Source organism: Pseudopodoces humilis, chromosome 19 (assembly GCF_049639895.1).
Source record: "Pseudopodoces humilis isolate 2021_Gansu_Grassland_sample_001 chromosome 19, ASM4963989v1, whole genome shotgun sequence".
NCBI classification, from domain to species: Eukaryota; Metazoa; Chordata; class Aves; order Passeriformes; family Paridae; genus Pseudopodoces; species Pseudopodoces humilis.
In genome coordinates this window covers 6332458-6357925 of record NC_142218.1, presented here as the reverse complement: position 1 = coordinate 6357925, position 25468 = coordinate 6332458, and the positions used below count along the sequence as shown (strand labels likewise).

At 49.9% G+C, this 25468-nt stretch overlaps 2 protein-coding genes across 3 annotated transcripts; one reads left to right on the top strand and one right to left on the bottom strand.

Annotated features, from left to right (window-relative positions):
* GDAP1L1 (ganglioside induced differentiation associated protein 1 like 1) lies at positions 1-12326 on the top strand. Of its 2 annotated transcripts, XM_088064528.1 has the most exons (7): positions 1-214; positions 2501-2693; positions 5954-6127; positions 7808-7905; positions 8034-8148; positions 10946-10973; positions 11097-12326. In XM_088064528.1, the coding sequence occupies exons 1-7, from the start codon at positions 35-37 to the stop codon at positions 11287-11289; spliced, it is 981 nt and encodes a 326-aa protein (XP_087920654.1). In that variant the 5' UTR covers positions 1-34; the 3' UTR covers positions 11290-12326. The 2 variants fall into 2 exon arrangements, with proteins under 2 accessions (XP_087920654.1, XP_005524742.1); XM_005524685.3 differs by having other exon boundaries at positions 10946-12326.
* Positions 12327-19466: 7140 nt separating this feature from the next.
* On the bottom strand, positions 19467-24546 carry FITM2 (fat storage inducing transmembrane protein 2). Its single transcript, XM_005524683.3, has 2 exons — positions 24374-24546; positions 19467-22150 (listed from the first exon to the last, which is right to left on the bottom strand). Exons 1-2 carry the CDS (start codon positions 24544-24546, stop codon positions 21508-21510), a joined length of 816 nt encoding a protein of 271 aa, XP_005524740.1. The 3' UTR covers positions 19467-21507.
* Between the last annotated feature and the right edge of the window lie 922 nt (positions 24547-25468).

The following is a 25468-nucleotide window of genomic DNA, read 5'->3' as shown; positions in this document are numbered from 1 at the left end:
TCCCCGAGCCTCTCCCGCTCGCTCGCTCGCTGTCATGGCGACTCCCAATAATGTTACTCCCACCAACTGCAGCTGGTGGCCCATCTCGGCGCTGGAGAACAACGCGGGGAAATCCACGGAAGGCGAGGAAAATCACGACCCGACGGACCCCGCTCTCAAATCCCAGGACAGATTGGTTTTGTACCACTGGACCCAGTCTTTCAGCTCGCAAAAGGTAAAGAAAACAATCGCTCGGCCGGACTCCCGGGCGAGAATCACCTCCAGTTCCCAGGGCATCCCTTTGCCTCGGGAGGATGGAGGCGCTCGGGGGAGAGCGAGGGGCTCAGCCCCGTGGCTGCCCGGGGCAGCAGCGGCCAGGCAGATCTTTGTGCCTTTTAACAGCATCTGCCCGGGGAGGGGATGGGCACGGGGATGAGGATGGGGGAGCAAATCTCGCCTTTGCTTTGGGATCACGGCTCGCACCGGGAGCCGCCTCGGCTTTTGTGCTCGCTGCCAGCCCCGCACTGGCGTGGCCGGGAGCGCAGACAAAGGCAGAGCCGGGCCCCGGGACCACCCTGCTGCTGCTGCTGCGAGAGGAGAGGCAGCCCCGAGCCAGGCTGGTGCTCAGGAGAGCATCCCGGACCCCAGCACGCAGCGATGATTCACCTCACACTGCAGCAGTGCCCTGGATATTCTATTCCCGGGGTGCCCCAGCAAGAAATCCCTTTTTCCAGACCATAGTAAATGCTCATTTCGCAGCACAGCAGCTGTGTAGCAAAGCCAGCCTTCTCCCCCGGCCCCAAACCCCCCGCATTCCTAAGCCCTTAATGCCATATGGAGAGCGGGCTGTTGGAGGGGTGGGTGGAGAACACCAAGTTCCCGGAGCCAGGGCCTCCCCGAGCTCCGCAGCCCCGCGGGAAGGCCGGGGCAGAGGTGCCCGCTCCTGCGTGCACACACAAAGGAGGGAGGATGCCCAATGCAGCAGAGAGTGCCCGCACATGGTCGGCACCGCCGGCAGCACGGGACTGACGGGCTCGGTCGGGATCCGCACTGGCGGGGGATGCTCGTGCCCGGCTCCCCGCGGAATTCCCAGGGAATGTTTTGTCTCCCCTGTCCGGGATCCCCCTTTGGGGAGCTGGCACGGGCTCCCCTTGCCCTCAGGCACTGGGGTACCTGCCTCCTGCCCAGCAGCTGCCTCCTGCCAGGCCTTCAGCTCCCGACAGCAGAACAGGGAAGCGCAGGGAGCTCGGGGCTGGATACCCCAGGTGGTACTGGCTGAGGTTTATTTATCAGCTGGGAGGAAAAGGCCAGGAGCGAGTTGCAGTTGAGGAGCCCAGGCTTTCTCTTGTTTGACTTTAAAAGAAAAAAAATAACTTGCCAGTCCTGTGAATAATTAATGACTAATTCCCCGGGAACTCTGAAGTACTCACAGAAATGCTTATATATGTTAAATTGTATTTTTAGCTGCTGCTAGTTGGATGAAAACAAGTACTTTTCCCTCATTCAGTGGTTCTGGCTTTCTCACATCCCCCGTGGGCTTTTTTTTTTTTTGTGTTTGACATACTTAGTTCATAATAGTCAGGTTTTATAACCCAGAAGCCTAAAATGCCATCCTGAGTGCATATTCAACACAATCTCACACACAGAGCAGAGCAGCAGGATCAGCCCTGAGGGCTGGCAACTGGGATGGGGATTGTGATGGTGTCCCACATCCAACCTCACTCCTGCCTCCTCCTGCCCCTCTGCAAGGCTGGATTCACCTTTCCCACCCCTAAGATGTGTGGGTGCCACCCCCACAGTGCTGCTGGCAGGCCCAGGAGGGCAGGGGAAGGGAGAGGCAGCAGGTTTGACATGAGAGGTGTGAAGGTGCTGGGTGATGCCCTCAAGATAATGTCAGCATGGAGGAGGAGGAACGCTGTGCAGGGTCACAGGGGCTGCCTGGAACTTCCCATGGACCAGAGCCTTCACCTGCTCAAAATGTGCTGGTAAAGCCAGAGTCCAGCACTCCTGAGAGTGGAACATACCTGAGTCAGCATCCAGATCTCCTTCAGCCAGACAGCAGGACTCATTGCTGCAGCCTCTGTTTCCTCCTCTTCCTCTTCCTCCTCCTTTTCTTCCTCAGGTATGTGCTGGGCTATGCTGGGATCCACAGCAGCATCACTCATTCTCCCCCAGCTGAGACCCCCTGCCTCCCTCCACCCACTGCTGAGGGATTGGCTCTCAGCCCTCCAGCTCCTCTGCCTGTCACACAGGCCACCAGGACCAGGGAGGATGGCCCATGATTCCGAGAAGACAGGAAGGGTTTGGGTATCACCTCTTTGCCAGGAAAACAGATTATTTCGTGTTGCCTGGATTTTGCAGCTGTTCCATGGCACCAGCTGCCTGGCTTCTCTCAGGGCCAGCACGTGACCCTGGCATGTGTTTAAGTTTTAGGGAAGGGTCTGGGGGTGTAATGGGGTAGGGGGGACTGGAGACCAGCTCGGTGGGTGGGCTGAGCCCTTTCTCCCCGGCCTTTGCCCAGGTGCGGTTGGTGATCGCAGAGAAGGGGCTGCCCTGCGAGGAGAGGGATGTCAGCATGCCCCTGATGGAGCACAAGGAGCCCTGGTTCATGCGGCTCAACCTGGGCGAGGAGGTGCCCGTCATCATCCACAGGGACAACATCATCAGCGACTACAACCAGATCATCGACTACATGGAGAAGAACTTCACGGGAGGTAATGCAAGGCTGGGCTGTGCCTCAGAGGAAATTTGTGTCTGGTCCAGATTCTGTTTGCTAAACAAATCCACTTTTTCCTTTAAAGTTTCATCTTCATCCTAGAAGATCAGCAAGCCACCGGCCCTCCCCAGACTTCTATGTTTTCCCATGAAACTGAAGAATTTCCAGCAGAAATCCCCTGCTGGAGGGCTTTGAGGGGTGTGAAAGCTGAGTCCCTCTTTTTCTGTCCTGGCAGTCACGCTTCCAAATCAGACAATTTCTCTCAGTCCCTATGGTGCATGGTGGCATTTCACCTGAGTCCCCACTGGGGCACAGCCCATGGGAACACTTCTGACTTTAGGCACATTTGTGCTTTGGCCCTGGGTAAATGAATAAAGGGGCCGTAAGGGCCTCTGCTGAGACAAGATGGGTTTAAGCCATGTGCTGCTGCCCCTCTCCCTGCTTCCTCAAGCATTCCTGGGCCATGGGCAGGGGACCCTGCTGTCCCTGCTGCTGCTGTACCTCAGAGGACACAGCCTCTTTAAAGTCAAAACCAGCTAGTGGTGCTGAGGACCACGGGAGGATGATGTGACACAAACCCAGAGGAAGGGACAGCCAGGAGAGGGAAGCTGGCTCCCCAGAGCAGGGACATTCCCCCTGGAGCAGGGCTGCAGGCCTGGCACACTGGGATGCTGAGACAGAGCTCCAAGTCAGCTTTGCTCAGCAGCTCCCTGGCATCTCACATCTTCACCCTCATTCCCCTAGTCCTGGGGGCTGCTGGGCCGGGACACCCACTGGGCAGCCTTCAAAGCTGAGCAGGGATCTCGGGCTTTGCCATCACGATGTTCTCCCCAGCATCCATCCCCTTGCAACAGAGACATCAAAAACATCTCAAAATAGCTCCCCAAGCAAGGGCGCCTTGCCAGCTCAGCTGCTGTCCTCTCCCGGCCCCGCCACTGTGCTGCTGCTCCGGGGAGGCTCACAGCTCGCTCACCAGTGGGGCAGCAGGGACGGGTCTGTCAGGACAATCCCACACCAGCAGCAGGTCCTAGGCAATGGCAGCTGCTTTCCTGCCTGGCAGCAGCACCAAGGGACATCAGGGAGTGTCAGTCCCTGCACCACTTCAGCTGGTCTCTGTGAAGGGCAGGTGGTCTGACATATGTGACAACAGGCTGTCCTCAGCAGGAGGGGGACACAGAGCTGTCTGAGCACTGGGAAACTCCTATTGTTGAGATTTTCCAGCCAGGTGCAGTTTCTTACCTTTTTGCTGAGAAATGGAGAGGGGAAGCTCCAGGAAAGAGGGCCCAGAGCATCACTCCCTGCTCCGTGCTCTGCTCCATCCTATCACTCAGCAAAGCAGCTGCCAAAAGCATTACCAGGATGTGGCAGCGCTGATCTTGAGTTTAGGGTCTGGGGGGGAATCAGCCACCTTGCAGAAATGTGTAGAGTTTGAAAAGGCCTTTACCAGGTATTTTTACTGAGCTATGTTTCCCCTGGGCTAAGAGCATGACCTTTATCAGCTGCTTACGCACATTGGGGACCAGCTATCAGTAAAGGGTGGTGTGTGGAGAAATATTTTCCTTCCCCCAAAATAGCAGTGAAGAGTGCCAATAAGCCACATTTGAGGGTGCTTCTCACTAGGACGCTGCCCAGCAGTGCCCAGAAACCACTGAGGAGTTGACCAGGGCAATATTTCTTCCAGGCTAGAGTGTCCTCCAAGGTCTGCACCCCCTTGCACAGCCATAGAGTGCAACAGCAACCCTTGTGTGCAGGCTGCTGTGGCTTGTAAAGGCAAGTCAAGCCATCCCAATAAAAATCCTCCCTGCAACGTGCTGAAGGTTGTGGGCTGCTGGCCAGCACACCGCTATTTCATTGTGGTTGCTCCATCTTCCTGCGGGATGGGACAGTCCCTCTGGATGTGCTGTTCCCAGCCTCAGCCCCAGCCTGCTGGGTGCTGGCCAGGAGCCCTGGGGAAGGAGAACACAAGCTATAGGTCAGTTATTGTTTCATTCATCTGGTCACTTTTCTCAGGTGGAAAATCCCCACTTGGGGAGCTGGAGCCCATGGCAGGGAGGAGCCACCAAAGCCCCCCTTTGCTCAGAGGACAGTGACACTGATGCCTATCCGTGGGAACACCTTTGTGGAGCCTTCCAGCAGGGACAGTCTGGGTCAGAGCCATGGGGGGATTTCCAGTACAGGAGGTACCAAAATGTGCCTGGCTCTCATCCAGCCATGGGCACCAGCAGGCACGATAATGGCAAGGCAAGATCCCTGCCAGGCAGGCACTGCCATGCCTGCAGCCCAGCTCCTGCCAGCCCTGCAGGGCTGGGCAGAGCACAGCTCTCACTTCAGGCCCTGAAACAAGGGGCTGCACTGGTCACATCTGCCAAAGTCCTTCTGCCAACGTGACCTAACTCAGGTGGAGACAGCGGCACGCGGAGAGCCCAGTGCTGCAGACAGGATGAGGGCAACAGAGTCCTGGTGATGGATTTACTCACCTGAGCTGCTCTCTGCAGACACTATAAACATTTATGATCCCTTAAAAAAACTGGGAGAGATAAAAAACTTGGGGGAGACAAGAGCAACGTTTCTCTTCTTCTGGTGTCATCTGCCATTTATTTTGAACTGAAAGTGTAATAAAAGGAATGCAAACTGCCACTCATGGAAATTGAATAAAACCCAGCAAGGCAGGGAAGAGCAGAGCCAGCCAGGGCAAGAGATGTTCCTGCAGCTGAGACACTGGCTGAGCATGGAGTGAAAATACACTGGGCTCCTTTGGTCATCTACTCACATGGCCCATTTTTGGGATTTTCAAGGAAACCCAAGAGAATGGGGTACTTCAGTGTCATTGGAGTAAAGAATATATAACTCAGGAGATCCTAAACTAAAATCCTCTCAAATTAGCTCTTTTCTACAGACCAGGAAGATTTTTCTCCCATTCTAAGAGATGTGAAGTTACAGTGTACAAATTCAGAGGCTGTGGGGACTCAGGGCTGGCTGCACTGAGCCCAGGGAACACGAGGGCTGTGGGGCTGGGTAATGACATCCGCACACTTCCCTGTGCTCCTGCGGGTTTGCCCATCTCGGGGCATGGGCTGGCTGGGATGGGCAGCGGGGAGGGAGAGGGCAGAGCACGACAGACCTGAGTGAATGCTCTGCCTCAGCCAGCCCTGCTATGTCAGCAGGATTGCACACTGCTGTCCAGAGCAGGCTGATGAGCTGCTGTGGAGCTCTTGAGCCCTCCCAGGAGCTGCTCACACCCGTGCCTTTGCCCTGCAGAGAACGTGCCCCAGCTGATCCCCGAGCCGGGCAGCCTGCTGCACTCGCGGGTGCTGCAGTACCGGGAGCTGCTGGACTCGCTGCCCATGGACGCCTACACACACGGCTGCATCCTGCACCCCGAGCTCACCACCGACTCCATGATCCCAAAGTACGCCACCACTGAGATCCGCAGTAAGTCGCCTTTCCGGCAGGGCTGCCCAGGGCTCCCCGGCTCCTTTAGGCTCCACAGCCCAGCCAGCCGCCCTGCTCCTGCTCATCTCCCCTTTCCACCAAAGCAGGCAGGGACAGAGCTGGGAAATGGCAAAGCACAGCTGACCTGGGAATTGCAGGCATCCTAGAGAGACTTCCCGACTCGGGGGGTGTCCTTGCTCCCATGGGGCATGCCAGCTTCTCCTCAGCTCTTTCTGTGGCACAGGAATTTGCCCCTCTCCCTCCAATAACTCTAAGGGCAAAGGCGGGAGAGTGCAGGCAGATTGAGTTGCAGGCAGTGGATGAATCGGCATAAGTCTGTGTACCTGACCTTCAAGTGCTCATGAAACATTGACGATGCTTAATATAACTCAATGGCAGGGATTGCTCCTGGAGAGAATTCCTCGCCAGAAAAGCGACCTTGTTGGGAGGGTATTGGCATGTCCCAGGTCTCTCCCTTCCTTTAGGCTCCAGCTGAGGCTGTAGGAAACACTGTTCCCAGCCCCATCCCTTCGGTCGCCTGGGTCCCAGATGGTCCTGCTGAGGTGGGATGCACTTGTGTACAAAGAGAAATAGGCAGGTTCTGAGGTGTAGCTTGTGGTCTGCCCTGCCTCTGCTGACACTTATCACAGCTTTCCCCATGTCACCAAGTGTCACCTCCACCCCCAAATCCTGGGCTGATGTAGGCCAGAGCCCATCCCTTCCCCAAAGGGTGGGGTGTGATGTGCTTCAGCCCCCATCCACCTCACATCACCTCCCCAGCACTCTGCTGAGGTCTCTCGACACATTTTCCTCAAGCTGTTGGAGAGGTACAAGCAGGTCCATGGGCTGATGGTGTCCTTCCTCCCCAGCACATCTTCTGCACTCAGGCAATGGCTTAGCTGCGCTGTTGCAGTGGGTGCCAAGGGAAATCGATGTAGTTGTGTCCCAAGGAGAGGGTGAACCAAGGTTCCAGGCTCTCCCAAGGGGAATGAAATCAGGATGATATCCAGGTTTCCATCTGAATTGCAGCCCCAAGAGAGCTGGTTGGCAGCCTTAGCAAGCACAAGCTCATGGCAGAAAACAGAGAATTTCAGCATTTTATGGCAGTGCACAGCCTGCTGCTGGCTCCCACTCCAGGCAGCCCTGGCACCTCCTTCACCAGCACACGGGCAGAGCCAAGGCCTCCCTTGTTGGAGGGAACAAGGAGGGGAAAGACAGATGGTCCCTGGCAGGAAGACATTAGCCCAACTTTGGGTAATTCATGCTATCCCTTAGGTGCTACTCTGCCTCTAGGATTCCTTTCTTCCTTTCACTCTGCTCCTTTCCTTTAGCTCCCTTGCACAAAGCCCTTCCCATCCTCCCTATGCCCAGAGAGGCAGAAGGGTGAGCATCTCTTCCATGCTCATGATGGGCTCCACACCATGGAACTGCATCCCCAAACACTGAGCCAGGGTGGGACAGCTCCACCCAGGAGGGAGCACTGTCCCCATGCCCCTCCCTGCCCCATTGCTCTGAATGTACACCCGGGTGTGGGCAGCCAGCTCAGACGTCCCAAAGATTCAGCCTGCTGGGGATGGAGCTGCAGTTGTTTCTTGGTGCTGCAGCAATATTTTGACTGAGGATGAGGTGCTTTGCTGTCAGACACTGGTCACCCCAGCCTCTCTGTCTGTTTCCCCCCAGGACATTTAGCTAACGCCACCACGGATCTGATGAAGCTGGACCATGAAGAGGAGCCACAGCTATCTGAGCCTTACCTCTCCAAGCAGAAGAAGCTCATGGTGAGTGGGTCAAAGCCACACACGTCCCTGGTGCTGGGGAAACATGACCCACAGACCTGCCATGGGCACCTGATGCTTTGTGTCCCTGCATCCATTTATTGCCCATTCTAACCCTGCTCTCCACCCAGGCCAAGATCCTGGAGCACGATAATGTGAACTACTTGAAGAAGATCCTTGGAGAACTTGGGATGGTGCTAGACCAGATTGAGGCTGAGCTGGAGAAAAGGAAATTGGAGTACCAAGGTAGGCAGTGGGCTGTGTTTATGGGGTGTTTTTCCACACGAGGCTGAGGTGCAACACCAGAAACAGCCAAAAGCTTTGTACCGGATGAACAACTCCTGTGGAGCAACCACTGGTGGGTCTGGAGCTGCCACTGGGCTCTCCTGGTTTTGGGTACACTGATGTTGCAGCCATGGTCTTACTAACCTCTGGCAAACCACCCCTTGCCACGGGATAGCAGGACCCCTGTCCTCATGGGTGCTCTTTGGGAGCCCCAAAGTCACCACAGGGTGATGGCAGGTGCCCTCTACCCCAGCAAGGGGTGAACAGTGATGGATGCTCTGTCTGGTTTAGGAAGGAGCAGGCTGGCCCCAGGCACTTGCACCACGAGGAGCACTGGATGCAGAGATGGGGACATGTGCCAGAGCCAAGCCTCCTCATGTCACCAGGCTGTGGCACATCCCAGGGGAGCATGGGCAGTGAAACCCAGGAATTTGAGGGGCCCTGGAGGGGAGAGCCCTTATAGAATCCTGCAGCCCTTATAGAACCTGCGTCACATGGCAGCAGGTGGGAGAGAGGGACACCAGCCATCCCTGACATCAAATACACAGTGCTGGGAGCCTGCCCTGAGCAGCCCTGGCAGTCAGGAGTGCCTGGGCACAGCTGGGCACCGCTTGTCCTGCCATCACCCCTGGATGACGCCGTTCCTCCTCCTCTGTTCCCCACTGCTGGCAGGGCTCAGAACACCGGCTCCAGGAGGGCTGCCAGCACCACGGTGCCAGAGCAGAGCCCAGGCACAGTTAATCAGGGGATCACAGCTGCCCCTGCCCTCGGGGCCAGCCCTGGCCCTGGGGAGCCTTGCATCACTCTCGGGGCCACGTTGGAGGGTCCTCGGAGGTGCCAAGGTTGGGCCCTGTAGGGCATCAGGTGGGGATTTACCAAGAGCCCTGATGTTCACAGTGGCATCCTGCCTTGCCCTAATTTCCTCAAACACCCTCATTAATGGGTGTGAGGGCTGGGACAGCAGAATTCGGCCTAATGAGATACCCTGGGAGGACATCCCAGGTGCCTGGAGCAGAGGAATCGCTGCTGCTGCTGTTGCCAGCACCCAGGTGCTCCAATGCCTTCAGTCCTTGCGTGGCGCTCCCGCCCTCTGCTCCAGAACCCCAAACTCCCACACCGTGCCCATGGCCTGGTCAGGATCTCAGCAGTGGGCATGAGCACCACTTTGGCAACTTCCCAGGAGCCGCAGTGCAGCAGCTCTACTCCCACGCAGCCCAGGCTGGCGGCGAGGCAGGCGGGAGGAGGGTGGGAGGTGGTGCAGGAGCACCAGCAGACCCCTGCCACAGGCACCCCATTCAGCTGGGACAGCCTGATCCGAGCTGGGGCTGCTGTGGAAGCAAATGGGAAGAGTTGCTTTTCCCTGTATTTCTACCCAACTCGGTGCTGGGCAGGGGTGCAAGGGGCTGGAGTAGCCCACATCGGGGTCCAGAATTCAGCAGAGGATCACAGCTCTCCCACAGTCACCATCCTCACATGTGCTTTCTCCTTCACCTGCAGCAGTGCCTGAAGTGAGGCAGCTGCCCCAGCCCTGCTCCCCTCACCTCTGAGCACCCACAAGGTCCTCACCACACCCAAGAAGCTCTGGCTGCAGCACCCCTACAAGTCATTAGTCACTGAAAATATTTATTGACTAATTAGGCACAGGCAATCTGTCCACTTGGGCAGTGCCTCCCGCAGGATTAGGCAGGCTGCCAAGCAACTACAAATGAGGGTTGCTAATTACCCATAATTGCCCCAGCCTAGGCCTGCAGGCAGCCCTGCAGCAGCAGTGCCTGCACTGGGTGCTGTACCAGAGCCTCTCTTCTCTTTCCTGATATGATCACTATAGGACAATGAAGAGCCCCAGAACTAGGAATCTGGAGCAAAGCTGACTGAGGGTGGATTTTTGTGTCCCTTCTGATGTTCTTTACCTGCACCTTCTTTCATCTCCCTCAGCTCCATCCCAGCCCAGCTCCTCAGTATTCAAAGGGCACTGAGGGAGTGCTTAACAATATCCTGGCCTGAAACTGCTTTTTCCAGCCTAACAGCAGCTTGGTTTATTTTTGGATGTCTCTCTAGTGGGGTTATTTCCAGGATCACCCATTCTCAGGGGCTGTTCACCCTTTGGTATCTTTCTCCATGTCCTGCACTCACACTGAGCTCTGGCTCCCCAAAAGCCTGGCTCTTGGCACAGATGTGCTGCTGGTTTTGGTGTCCTGGAGCAGGGTCCCAGGTACAGGAGAGAGAACAAAGGCAGAACTTCCCCAGCAGCACACAAGAGAGAGCAGCCAGGCCATCCAGCAAATGGTTTTGATTCCTGAGGATTTCTCACACCCCTAAAATAGGCCAAGTTGACGCGGCACTCCTGAAACAGCTCCTGGTGCAGCCAAGGGCAGACATTGCTGCTCTGCCCACCACTGACACAGTGGAAGGGGTCACTACACAGCATCTTCCTTCAAGGGGGGCAGAGGGCTCTTTTCCAGGGACCTCCATGCCATGTCCTGCTGCTCTTGACTTGGGGGAGAGGCAGCAGAGCCACTTTGCAGCCTGTAATTTGTATATTCACATGGGCTATAAATGATCATCTCACATTCCCAGCTTTTGGCACCCCCATACCCTCCATCACGTAACCTGGTGATGGGCTCTGAGCTCCTGGCCCACCAAAGAGCTGGGAAAAAACACCCCAGATCTAATGCTCTGCCCATGTGGACTTTTTGAGCAAGATTTTAGCTGCCCACCCAAGGGATTCTTACCTTTGCTGTGTCTCTTCTCTCTCCAGGGCAGAAGTGTGAACTTTGGCTCTGCGGGTGCGTCTTTACTTTGGCTGATGTCTTGTTAGGAGCCACCCTGCACCGCCTCAAGTTTCTGGGACTCTCTAAGAAATACTGGGAAGATGGCAGCAGACCTAACCTACAGTCCTTCTTTGACAGGATACAGAAACGCTTCGCCTTCAGGAAAGTTTTGGGAGACATACACACCACGCTCCTGTCTGCAGTGGTACCCAATGCCTTCAGGCTGGTCAAGCGGAAACCTCCCTCCTTCCTTGGAGCCTCCTTCCTAATGGGATCTCTGGGGGGAATGGGATATTTTGCTTATTGGTACTTAAAGAAAAAATACATCTAGTGCTGACTGCTCGGTGTTTAGTTTGGTGTCTCTGTGCTGTGTGAAATTATGATGAAGCCTCAGTAACTGTAATGAAATTTGAAGCAAGGTAATGAATAATTATATTGTTTAATGTAACATTCCATAGTCTAGAAGTAGAAACCTATACTGCAAGGAAATAAGAAAACAACAACAACAAAGCGTCAACTTATAAATGCCTTTTTTAGGTTTAAGTATTCAACTCCAGCAAGAGGCTCAAGGGTTCACGGGCTCAGCCGTGCCCACCGGGAAGTGGCACTGCCTCCAGCACCAGCCAGCTCCAGTGGGAGAGACAGGAATCCCAGGAGGCTTCCCGACATCCAAGTTGACTAATGGGACTTGGATACTTGGTCCTGTGCGTTCGTGTTTCCAAATTGTTCACATTTCACACATGCAGGTAGTGGGGACTTTCTTCTTCTAGAAGGCGTTGTGTTGTCGTGCTTGGAGGCTTTCCTGGGAGCAGGGTGCAGTAGATGGTCACAGTCAAGGTGGATTTCTGTTCTTCAAGTATCCATTTAAGAAATTATTTTCATTAAAAGGAATATTTTTTATTGAGCTGCTCTTAGAATGTATCCACTTTCTACGTCTGGTTTTGGTGGGCTTTTTTTTTAAAGAATTTAATGTCTGTCTTTAACTGCCACACTTTTTTCTTGAGACAAATCATTTTGACTTTCATCCTTCTGGAGGAAGGAGATTATTGTTTTAAGCCTTTTGGCTCTGTCTCTTGAGTTTTCTTTCACGGATTTGCAAAGCATCTTTCACCAACTGAGCATATCTGGACTCTGAAAAAGTACAACCATTTTCAGAACTTTTCAGCACTTTCCTGAAGGCGCTTTGGCATTCTTCCATCGGGGGCTCTTTTCTGTCATTTCCTCGCTGTGTGTTTTCTTAGGGACACTTTGCACAGAATCACATTGATGACTTTCTTGTGCCTTTTGCATGCTGGAAAGAATAATGGGCCTCACTGCTACTCATGCTTTGGAAACTGAGATCCTCAATAAACCATATGGGAGGAGTAATGGCTTGGCATCTCTAAATGTGTTCCACATCCTTCTGGTCCTAATGCAAGGCATGCCCGAGGGGAGTGGGATGTGCAGGTGGTTTGTGCTTTGGCTCATGTTCTGGTATAAAACTTGCATGGAAATTATATGTATTCCTCTTCCAAACACTAATTTCTGTCAGCACTCTGCCTTTCCAGGCTCTCCCAAATGCATTCAGTATTTGCTTTGTGGAATCAGTGACTTCAGAAAAAAGAGTTATTTTCCTTCTTTTTGAAGAGGGAGGCAGGAGGGTGCCCTGAGCTCCTCCCTTCTGCTGAATCTGAAAGGTGTGAGAACATCAATTATGGGTCATCCTCTCTTTGCTCAATTAGCTGGTGCTAAACCCCCCAGAAAGATTTATAAAGATACACCAACATGAAACCCTTACCAGGATTTCACCCTTTTCCCTTTGTTTGTGGTCCTACACTCACATCCCCCAGTGATCTCCAAAAGCTGATGAAATGCACACACCAGGTATAGAAAGGAATATTAATGGGTTACAAGGCCAGGAAACCCAGAGGGAAGGAGAGGAAATATTTCCTCCATTCCTAGGATTTCAGTCCATGAATGAGGCAGAAGGAAGCTGCTTAGCAAGACTGCTGCTGGTTACTTTGCTCCTTAATTTTATTTATTTTTGTATTTTAAACCACAGAATAAATTTAAAGTCATGGAGCAAATCAGACCTCTAAACACTGGAGAAAATAGGTGTGTGTTTTGTTAGGAGCACACTGTTAAAATGCAGTTGTTACAAGGAAGCCAGGCAGATCCAGCAGCTGGAACAAGGCATGGACAAGAACTGTGTTGTGCTGTGGGCTGCTGGGAAGCCACTGATGCTGTAGTGGTGGATTTTGCACAGGTTCTCAGCTAGAAATAGTCAATAATAAGCCTTTGTTCTGGACCAATTTAAAAAAAAAATTAAAAAATAAAAAACTGGTGCCACTCCCTGTCACTAAGCCTTGTTTTCCTGCGCTGGTAATGAAAAAGTACCAGGACTTTGCTCCAGGGAAAAGCAATCGGTGAGAGTGATAAAAAGACAATTACTGTGGCAGGCTGAGGCTGGATTGATGTGTGAGATCCCTGGAACGAATGTCAGAGCCCTGATCAATCCAGATTAGCCCGTTGCTGTAAGCAGCCCTGTGGTGATTACAGGCTGTCACCAGAAAAAGTTGCTCTTGCTCCAGCTGCTCTCATCAGACCTTTTCTGCTCCAGTTCCACTGCAAAGGGGAGTCCATTGCACAGCCTGGCCATGAGCCAGGCACTGGCCCAACATCCACTGCCCAGGGCATGTTCTGCACACAGAAACGTGAAAATGATGGCAAAAATCTGTTTTCTCACTCCAGGACTTTATGCTTTGCTCTCAGCAAGGTGTGGGGTAACAGCAGTGCCCAAGGGGAAAGGCTGGAAGGTGAGGCACCTCAGAGGTGCTATTTTATATTTTAGACAAGAGGGAATGGCTCCTGCTGCATCTTGCACCAAACACTCCTGTGTGCCTGACCCAACCTCAGCCAGGGTTCTCCTTTACTCTAGATGTACTTATTTACCCAAGCAAATTTTCATCCTTTGAAATCCCTGCGTTGTAGAGACAAATGAGCTTTACGGCACCTCAGTGCTTTAAAATCTGTATCTGTGCTGAGGTGTGGAACTTCTAATTATCAGAGGGATGAAAATCAGAGGCTTTATATCAAGTCCAAGCACCCCTGAGATGCAGCTTCATGACACAGAGTCTCTCCCTCCTGCCTCCCAAGCCTCCTGTTTAACAAGCTCCCAGTGGTCACATTTGCAGAGCTACAGTTTCTAAAATCTTTTTACTCCTACAGGATTTGCTCAAAAGACTCGATTATGAAAACTGTAAATGTACATGTCTGCTGGCTGGCAGCATTCTCCTTTGCTTGGCAAGGGATGGAGAAGACCTCTCCATGAAGAATAAAGGATTTCAGCACCAAGCTGGCCAGAGGACAGGGAACACATCGCAGAGCCTCTCACAACTTGCCAAAGAAACCGAGATCAAGAGCTGCCTGAGAATGTCTAGTGACCATTTGGTGGCCCTGTCAGAAATTATTTGCCAAGTGTTCCTCTGTTTTTGAATTAATAAAACCCATCCTTACCATCCGACTGCAATTTCAGAATCCAGGCGACAGAGGGAAGAGGGATGGTGTAAGAGCTGCTCCTTCCTTCCTTTCTGCTGTGGAAGTAAATGAAGGATTTCCCCACATAACACCAAACACAAACCATTAAAGCTTGTGAAAATATTTAACATCAGGTTGTGTTTGGTGGCATTCACTGCAATCATTAGGATCAAAGCCAAAACCACCCAGACTGGATCCACAATGCAGGCAATGACAGCAACTAAATCCCTCTGGTTGCTGAAAGATATATGGGATTAAAATAATGTGGGAAAATATGAACATAGTATTTTGAGATGGCTAGGGATAATATAAAATATGATAATCTAAGATTAACATCTAAAAGCCCAAAGAAACAGGAAATAATGTACAATTTAAGAGCTAACTGTTATAACCCCAAACTTGCAATTATCTGTGGCATGGCTGAGGATAAAAGGGCAATTTCTGTTCACAGCAAAGCTTCTCTTGCTACACAAGTCTGTAGAAAAGCTCCTTCTTCCATGGTGGGTCAGAACAAAGTCCTCAGTTCAGCAGCAGTGCCCAGGGAAAAGGTCAACCCCACAGGTGTGAAATGAGAGTGAAAACATCTGTGTATGTAGTGAACAGGAACAGATTTTGTACGCCTGAAAGATTTCCCAAAGCATGGCCTCAGTGGCCAAATTGCAGGTGTTTCAGACCCAGCCATTTCTACTGAATCTAAAGTTATAAGCAGTAATAAAAACACACAGGAACTTGGATTCTCTGATAAAGCACATTCATGACAAACAAATTTCCTGGTTTTCCCCTGGTGCAGATCCCCAAATGTGCCCAAAGGACATTTCACTATCGTTGTCTTTCATTCTCCTTTTAACTTGCTTTCCTCTAGAGGATTAAACAGAGAGAAAACAGCTTTCACTGAGCAGCCCTCAGTGGAAGAAGGAATAGCAGCTCTGCCATAAATAATGAGGATGAAGAATTGCTCTGTCAGAACATGGGTGGCCATCACTGCAGCAGTACCTGTGTGCTGCTGGCCAGGCTCTACCTGCAGAGAGGAGATTATTTCCATTTCCGTGTCACTTTGGTGCTGAAAAGCTGCAGTAAGCAAAATGCCAACCTCCACCCACTCCTCAGGAGCTCACAGTATTTTTTCTTCCTTTTTGCTCCCTCTGCACAATGATCTACTTTCAGCCCCTCTTTTTCTTTACCCGTCTCTGCTGTCCTACCCTTTGCTCTGTCCTGGACTCCCTGGTGTCACTCTCCTGTCACAGACAGCAGGCAATGCGTGACCATCTCCAGAGACATTCCTGCTGTCAGGAGTCCCTGGGTTGTCAGGTTCTGCATCAGTGAACACATCACCTCCTGTTCCCCCTGTCTGAGGAAGAACTGCTGAGAAAGGAAGGAGATGGAATCTTGCTAAAAACCTCTTAACAAAAACGGCACAAATCAATGACTTCTAAAACATTCCTTTAAAAATAACACCATCCATCTCCCTACTTGCATTGCCTCCCTTCTCAGCTCTTTCCTACCAGCACCTCATCTCTCCTGCGACCTAAATCCTTTTTAGCTCCAGGAGAGTTATCCAAATAAAGCTACTTTGCAATCAGAACAGAGTGTAACCAGGTTTGAGGGTGCTGTGTAATGCTGCAGGCAGTTCTTGACACAGAACCAAGTATCCTACATAGTTAAGTATTCGCACACACTCTCTACATCACAAGGTCATGTCACTCCACCACCAGCCTCCTGAACATTCTCCTATTTTTGCTTACCAGAAGCAATTTCTTTCCATTCTGTGCCCTTGGATCCAAGCACTACACAACAGCAATAGTTTTGGTTTTTTTTCTTGGCCACAAGGAAAAAAAATCCAACAAAACCTCTGGAAAAAACCAAGAAATTCCTCAGTAAACAAAATAAACCAAAAAATCACTGGCAGTTTTTTTCCTCCTAATTAAACTATGACAATCAAAAGAAAAAATACATATATTCTTGTAAACTTCAAACCTCTACCACTCCCATTCTTCTAAAAATTGAATCAGGTCAGGCTATGACAAAGCTGAAGCACCAGAGCCGTGGTCTGGAGTGGTGCTGGGCCAAACCCACAGCAGATCCGTGCTCGCTCCTGCAAAACCCGCAGAGAGCAGGCCCAGGGTGCCATTCCCTGCAGCACAATCCTGCTCAGTGTGGGAACAACAATCCACACATCTGTATAAGGCCAGCAGGCTCTGTGGGCTGAGCATCATCCTTATTTTCCACCCCTTTTGCATGGCTTTCTCCATCACAGTCGGCTGTTCTTTAGCTGAATTTGCCTCGGCCATGATCACGACGTTAAGCCTGTCACGGATACGGTCACACCACACGTGCCCTCCCGGCACAGTCCCACGAGATGGGAAGGCTCTGCAGGCAGGGCAGGATCTGGGGAAGGCATTTCAGGAGAGCTGATATTTACACTGAGGATATGCCCAGTTCCAGCTCTGACATCAACCGTGCCTGAGGGAATACTCAGCCCAGACCTGCAAGATGAACCCGGACTGGGCATGGGAAAAGGCTGCGGAGATGTGAGAAGAAAAGCAATGGTTTGCATTTATTCCTGTTGCACATTTTCCTCTCTTCAGCCCCCACCACTGGGGAGATCCTCAGTTCTGCCACAGATCTCCTGCCACTGCACACACTGTCAGGAAGAGCACAACAGGGAAAGGGCATTTTTCCAGGTGCTGCTTTCTGTGATATCCAACCCTCCCAAAAGGCTGGTAAAGCCATCCTTTAGTCATCTTTTAGAGTTATTTGGCTTGTTACAAGCACATGGCATTGTTTTTTGTTTTGTGATGGACAGGGGGTAATTTAAAAATAAATAACCTTTCAGACTAAGCATTACAATTACATAATTGCATGAGATTTCATGGACTGCCCTCAATCTTGATAGCCATTTCTGTCTGCTTTTTCAGCTTTTAAACTTTATGCTCTCATTCCATACTTCATTTAAGCACTAAGACACTCATATCCAAATTTATTATTTCCTGCTAAGCACCTGGGTGAAAGTACCCTCCACTGAAGTGAGCACTCGGTCCCCAAGAGAAGGACAAAAGTAACTCTCCTAATCATCGAGCTCTGCTGTCACATCACCTTTTTCCTCCCCTGAGCTCAAGCACATCAGGTGCAGTTCTGCTTTGATGAATAAACCATTTGCTTTTCTCCAGGTTTTCCACCAGTACAGCAAGAGCAGGTCTGTTTAACAACAGTTAAATGTCAGTTCAGAGTCACAACAGTCTTTTTGTGTATTAATTACTTTCATCTTAAGCTTTGCAAAATACCTCAAAAAAGGGAAGGCAAAATACTGAGAGAGAGCACACATCCAGCAGAGGTGAAGAGCATTTATTACTAATCTGTGCTCCAGGAGGAGAAGTGAAGCTATGAAAGAAATAATCCCAGGAAGCAGGTTTCTGAGCAAAAGGAGATGATAACACAAGGTGATCAGAGAGCTGGCAAAGGCCGATTGCAGAGAAGCTGCAGGGAACTGCTTTAAGTGTCCTGGTTTGAGGGCCATTAAGCTACAGTGGAAAAATGAAGATACTATTTCATGAAGTGACCATAGACTTGTGTTCAGAACTGAAGACTGATTTCCCAAAACGTTTAACATATCACAGCAGTTTCTTCCATTAAAAGTGCACCCCAGGGCATAACTGGGTGTTTCTCACTGTCACCAATTGCCACACACCAAAACAGAAAACAGAATTCTTTTTTTGCAGCCACCCACAACCCAAGTTTCAGCACACACAAATAAACTGGGAAACCAGGAATATCATTTAGCACCAGTGAAGCATTCATGGCTCACGTTTGCTTTGAACAAACTTGGAGGAAGAATCAAACCCTGGGTTCAGACATGTTTAAAGTCTGAATTGCTCACATGACTCTTATGAAAGACCTCAACTTTCCTGTTTGCCTGATCTCACCTGCAGTGACGCCAACACTTGAAAGAGTCCCAGGTAAGTGAAGAGTGAAATGAATCCTAAGGCAGTTTCTCTTCCCACTGCTCTGTTCCCAGCAGAGAAGAATGCTTAAGGCACGAAGGGCTGCCTTAGCCACAAAGTCAGGCCAAATGCTGCTTCTGTGAAAGAACTGTGAAACAGGGCCCACAAAACAGGCCAAACACAGGCAGTGAAAGATTAGCAGACAGATGTTGAAATATGTTAGTAAGATGTTGGAAACATTAAAAATTCCCTAGGTGATTCTACAGACAGAAATATAGCTCTGTGAGAACAACAGGAATACTTTAATGCACAAAAAGAAAAAAAAAAACCCACCCCAACACTTGAAAGAAACCAGTAATACCTGTTGATAGCTGATTTGTGCCTTTGGCACAGGATACCAAATCCACCTGCTCCCAGCACTGTTTCTCTCTGGCTGCAAATCTGCTGTGGAGAGGCTACAATTTTTATTTTAATGATAAAATTTGGGAGGAAAAGGGAAGTCAACAAATGTGATGGCAAATATGTGAACAAGAAATTTGCAACCTTAAGATTCCAGATGAAACAGAAGGAAGCAGATTCCTACTCTGGAGTAGAGTCAAAAAGCACAAATAAAGGTCTGGAGCACAAGGAACCTTCTGAGCCAGGAGCTGGCCCAAGGCAGAGGACTGGGTAACTGAGAAAGACCCCAAGATTTCCAAACTCCCGAGCAGTTTTGCAGCCCATGGGAGTTCTCCCAAACATTTCAATGGATTAGGCTTTCCCTCTGCTACAACAAAACCATGCCCACAAAATTAACTGCTTGGTGTAACAGGCACATGTTGGGAAACTTGCTTTAGCCATGGCTTTTGTTTTGTTTCTTTTTAAAACCCTGCACTCCTGAGAACCCGTGATCTGTTAACCCTTTCAAGCAGTGCAGAACTTTCAGTGCCAGTCTGATCACACATCTCAGTAGTTACACAAACTCCAAGGATCTGGGTCATCCAAGGAAGTAAAGAGCAACAATGGCATATTCACAGATATCAGGAACAGATTCTCAAAGACACAAACACTGATAAAGTTTTCAAATGTTTTTCTTTCATTGTTTAAATAAGAGAATAACCATATCCTACATTATAACCATTAAAAAAATAATCTGCATGACACTGGTTAAAGTGGATAGAAATATCCACAGTGATTGCACAAAACATTTGTGAAAATGAACATTATTTCAGAGAGTCAGTTGGTTTAAGTAAACAGCATTTCCTGTTCCAAGGGCTTGTCTATACAGCAAAGTTACATAAAGATAACCTAAAATAGGAACTTAATGAAATTAATCCTAAAACCTTCTGGGTATATAATCTTTTTTCATGGTGAAAGTGGCTTGCGGTCTAGCTTAGCTCTTTTGGGAGCAGGCTTAAATTACATCAAAAGAGTGTCTGCAAATAAATTAGCATTGTTTAAACAAATTTAGTTAAACCCAATATGAGTTACTCAGTGCAATTTTCAAAGAGTCAGCTTAAAAGGCAATTTAATACAAAACCAAGAGGAGCATGACAGAAAATACATAACCCCCTGGACAGCTTCTTTCTGAGAGGTGAACTGTTCTTTCTAAGGACACACAACTCCCACTAGCCACTGAATTCAGTGGGAATTCCAGTGAATTTCACTCTCCTCAGAAGCAGGCCACAGCATGGAACTAACACTGCTGGAGGAACTGAAAATGCTTCCATTCTCTTGCTGGAAGAGAGAGGTTGAGATGGCAAAATGTGCCAAGATTAACCGATGGAGCATCATACCCTGTATCCAGAAAAAGTCACCTTGCGGCCCAAGTGACCTCACTGTGGGGTCAGTGGAGGTGACCCACAGACCTTCCAGGCAGTCCTGTCACTGCTGTCAAACACACTTCATGCAACTGCATCATGAATGAGCCTTTATGAAATCATAAAAAGCTTTTTGAGATAAAAACTATGCTAAACATCTGACTGATATGATGAGCAAACCCACCTTACCCTTGTTCATTATCTAATAGTAGTTTTTTATTCAGTAGTGGGTTTCCAGCCACATCAAAAGTGGCCACAGCTTTTTGTGCAATCAAAATTAAATAGCTTATTGGTATTGCAAGAATAAATATTGCTTCAAGCACACTCTGCTTTGCAGCTCCCAGGATAAACAATGCATTTCACTCATTATCAAGCAGACTATTTAGGAAATAGCAGGATAAGCTAGCTTGTTCAGAACACCAGAATTCCACTGTTGTTCTAGAAGAAAGAATAAACACAATGAATTTGTTGTTGCAAAGTGTGCAATGGATTAGATTTTTTAAAAATTAAAACCCCAATCCTCGTACTAGACTTTTTAACAAAACAGAAAGGAGTTTGGGTTTTTTAGTGTCAAGAATAAAATGATGAAATATTATTACATCTATTTCACCTAAGGAGAAAGTTAAGGCTTGTTTTTCAAGAGTTTCCTTTTCAGAGGCAGGCATGAATTTAGAGTCACAGTCTGCTTAAGACATTGCATTTCAGATTTACTCTCTGTTGCAGAAGGTGCAGGTAGCTATGAGGCATTTCTGGCAAGTTAGTGTTTTTAACACTTGAGAACATGAGATGTTCCAGTTTCACAACAGAACTGCTTTCACAAGAATTGGTATTTTTGCAATGCTTAGCAGCACTGTGATTATTAGAGCTTTCCCATAAGGCCATACAAATAGGAACAATAAAAAAAGCATGAGGTTTGGATCATCCACAATATCTTGACATAATTCGATAAGGAAGAGGGAGAATTAACTGAGATAAATCACACTCCTCAAGATCAAAGGCCTCTTTTAGCCTTGGGTCTGCTTCTCCCTTTATTAGTAAGAGAAACAGATTCAGCTTCTGATTTCTTTGCTGACAATCCCGGTTGTCAGCTCCTAAACAAGACCAGACCTCTCCCAATACCGATTTTTTTTCTTCTCCCAGGGAAGAACCTCATTACCACTTGCCAGCCAATGGCCAGTACAGATTTGGTTTCCTCCAACCCATCACCTAGTTCCTTACAGTGGAAATACAGTAACCGTTCCTACATTCAACTACTCCAGTACTGAAAGCAAAATCCAAAACATTTCAAACCTTATTTTATCTGCTATAGCTGTATTTCTTTGAACTCAAAGGTATATTTGGAAGAGGCAGTCCAGGAGAAAAGGGCTTTAAATACCAAAACCTGTATGTCCCATACCAGGCTGACAGACCTATCAACACACCGAGAAGCTTTTGGCTGAAGTCATGGAAATACAGGGCAGTACAGAGGAACATGAACACCCAGATGATGGTGAGGAAACACAGGGAAACAAACAGGACGTTGATCACCACACGCAGCTTGGAGCTGTGGTCTATGGACAGTGCTTCCAGCACAGCCACCTCCTCCAGGATCATCATGGCACAGTAGGAGAGCAGGAAGCAGTGCCCCGAGATGTCGAAGCCGTTCCAGACGCCGCTGTCCTGGTGGCACTCCCGCTTGGAGGCGTAGAGCCGGGGGGGCTGGCCAGGTTTGCCCTGCAGGGAGCACTCCCCGGTGAGGTTCTCCACGTAGATGAAGAGCTCAGTGCACAGGTACCACACGGCTGTGCCCACCAGCAGCGCGCCCAGGCGCCGCAGCACCAGCAGCACGCTCTTGGTGCGGCCGTACAGGAACTTGCTCCGGGCCAACTCGTACGTGGTGAGGGTGATGAAGGGCAGCAGCAGCCACAGCGTCCAAGCCCAGGCCACCTTCACGAAGTATCTGCCAGAGGAAAGGCAAAGGAGACACGAGCATGGGTGAAATGCCACAGCAGTGGGGCAAGCAGGGGAGTAAGTGCTCAAGGTCAGTCTTCAGAACCATCTAAATTAGAGACTTGTGCCCTCTCGTCAAAATACAGCTTAGCTACAATCTTAACCCTCCCCTGTACTTCCCTCAAGCCTAAAACCTGAACACTTCCTCAGGCAGGTACTGTTCCCAAGGCAGCGTTGACTGGACCCAGAGCCCTCATTCATTGCAGCAGACCTGCAGTTCAGACTTGCAATCACTTTTACCCTACAAGCCAGCTCAACTCTGCCCTACTCAAAATGCAGCTGCAAAGAATGTATTTTTAGCTTGCCGCCCTGACCACAGTAACCTCTTCTCTGACTCTTCCACCATCTCAATTATCCTTCCGTACAAAGCCTTTCACAAACTCAATCTCTTAAGACAGCCAGAAGGGCTGGCTCTTTCCCCTCATCAGCCTGTGAAGCTTTTCCTCTCATGTCCTTCTAAATAAATGAAGCAGCACTATGGGTCTGTTCCTTTACTGTCCTTTCAATTGATGAGAGCCTTCTTTTACCAAACACAAATCCTTGCATCTCTAAATTCACTCTCTGCCCTGAAAACTTTTACTGTGATACCCATAAAATCTTGAAACCCAGCTGATGATACGTTGATATCTTGTTTAAAAGAAGTATTGTGTAACTTGTTCTCTTTTCAAATCTTAAACTAGAGCACATGTAAGCGAATTTATTAATGAGTTAAAGTGGTCACAGTCCAGGATCTTGCTTCTCCCATCAGCACCTTCCAATGCAGCTTGCTTCCTATCAGCTGATGGGAGAGGGGAATTGTGCAGCCCCTTTGTTACCCAGAGTCCAGTTTGAAAACCTAGACAGCTGAATTCTGCTCTGTGGCTGAGCTATGACAGACACACACAGAGTCATCATTTAATCCTCACCTGAGCATCAAAGGCAAAGCCAAACCAGTCTAGAGTTCTGCATCTTCCTTATGACCCTAACAAACCTGTCAGGGCCTTGCCCAGGATTTTCAGCAGTACCTCCTTCACTCTTTAATTTTACAGAAGTCTGTTTTTCTTCTTTTACAGAAGATGCCTGTGTGGTAACTACAGCTGCTACCATGAAACAGTAATTGAAAATAAACTCCCCATTTTATTCAAAAGCAAAAAAGGATACCAAGGTTACTGCTGACAACACAGGAGGAAAGCAATTTGCAAGGAAAAATACTTGCTTCAAGAACTGTCAGTACAGATCACCTTCCTCTGTTTAAAAGGGAGAACTGAACTATGCTTTTACTGTAAGATCAATTTCTTAGTGTTTCCTGTCAATGCTCTTTCAGCCACACTAAAAGCAGCTCCTTTCCCACGTCACTAAATGACAAATTTGAATCAGTAAAGTCCAAAGTTCCCCAAGTTACAGAGGAAAACAGCAATTTTAGTTTCAGACCTCTAGCAGGACACACATCCTCTGGCCCAGCTCATTGCTGCCTTCAAAATGCTCAAACTAGTTTCACAGAATGACTAAGCCAGTTAGATCATTGTCCAGGTGCTAGAAAAGGATGACAACCACTCTGCTTTTAGGAAAGACGCTAAAAGACTTATTTCCTTCAGTTAGTTGGGTTTTAGATCAGCTCAGTAACTATCACAGAATCTGCTGAGCTGGAAGGGACCCACAAGGATCACAGAGTCCAACTCCTGGCCCTGCACAGGACAGCCCAAGAATCACACCACAATACTGGGAGTATTGTCAAAATGCTGTCAAAACGCTGAGCTCTGTCAGCCTTGGTTCTGTCACCACTGTTCTGGGGAGCCCGTTCCAGTGCTCAGCTACCCTCTCGATGAAGAAATATTTTATTAAAATCCAGCCTAACCGTCCCCTGACGCAGCTTCAGGCCATGCCCTCGGGTCCTGCCAGTCCTACTAGATAAAGTGAAATCAGTTTACTCAACTACGAGGAATTATCGGCGAGGTTAAGAAAAAAAAGAAAACCTCCTTCCTCCCTCTTCCAATAAAGACCGAGCCAGAAAGTAGCGATATTCTGAAACCTCTGAGTCAGGAAGAGGCAATCCCATCCCCCGAAGCACCAAGCCCAGGCCCAGCGGGGCCGGCCCGGGCCCCCGGCCCTCAGAGCCGCTCCGGGTGCCCCCTCCCGCGCAGCGGGCCCGGCCCGTCCCTCCCGCTCCGGCCGCGCCCCCCGCGCCCCTCCTCACACGTTGAGCGGGTTGCGCTTGTTCTGCAGCGGCGTGTCGGGCACCAGGTCGCTGTCCTTGAGCGCGGAGCCGAGCACGACGATGGCGAGCAGCAGCGCGGGGAGGCGGCGGCGCAGCCTCCCGCGGGCCAGCGCGGCCCGCAGCCAGCGCCCGCTCCGCTCCAGCCGCTCCATGGCCGCCGCCGCCGCCGCCGCAGCGCCCGCCCCGCCCCGCCCCGCGCGCGCCCCCGCGCGGCCGCCGCCCGCACCGCCCCTCAGCGCGGCCCCGCGCCCCCTGCTGGGCGCCCGCGGGAGCGCGCCCGCCGCGCCGCGGGGCCGTGCGCAGGGAGCCATCCACAGGGATCCATCCACAGGGATATAGCCACAGATATATATCCACAGGGATCCATTCACAGGGATCCATTCACAGGGATATATCCACAGATATATATCCACAGGGATATATCCACAGATATATATCCACAGGGATCCATTCACAGAGATCCATTCACAGGGATATATCCACAGATATATATCCACAGGGATCCATCCACAGGGATCCGTCCACAGATATATATCCACAGGGATCTGTCCACAGAGATCCATTCACAGGGATATATCCACAGATATATATCCACAGGGATATATCCACAGATATATATCCACAGGGATCTGTCCACAGAGATCCATTCACAGGGATATATCCACAGATATATATCCACAGGGATCTGTCCACAGAGATCCATTCACAGGGATATATCCACAGATATATATCCACAGGGATCTGTCCACAGAGATCCATTCACAGGGATATATCCACAGATATATATCCACAGGGATATATCCACAGAGATCCATTCACAGGGATATATCCACAGATATATATCCACAGGGATCCGTCCACAGAGATCCATTCACAGGGATATATCCACAGATATATATCCACAGGGATCCATTCACAGGGATATATCCACAGATATATATCCACAGGGATCCATTCACAGGGATCCATCCACAGGGATCCGTCCACAGAGATCCGTCCACAGAGATCCATTCACAGGGATATATCCACAGATATATATCCACAGGGATCCATTCACAGGGATCCGTCCACAGA

Bases quoted from the DNA above. Each gene is read 5' to 3' on its own strand.
- GDAP1L1 (XM_005524685.3), top strand. From the start codon at position 35: ATGGCGACTCCCAATAATGTTACTCCCACCAACTGCAGCTGGTGGCCC. The intron at 2,694-5,953 runs GTAATGCAAGGC...TTTGCCCTGCAG, and splicing joins GGAGAAGAACTTCACGGGAG to AGAACGTGCCCCAGCTGATC. The intron at 6,128-7,807 runs GTAAGTCGCCTT...GTTTCCCCCCAG, and splicing joins CGCCACCACTGAGATCCGCA to GACATTTAGCTAACGCCACC.
- FITM2 (XM_005524683.3), bottom strand. From the start codon at position 24,546: ATGGAGCGGCTGGAGCGGAGCGGGCGCTGGCTGCGGGCCGCGCTGGCC. The intron at 22,151-24,373 runs GTGAGGAGGGGC...TTCCTCTGGCAG, and splicing joins AAGCGCAACCCGCTCAACGT to ATACTTCGTGAAGGTGGCCT.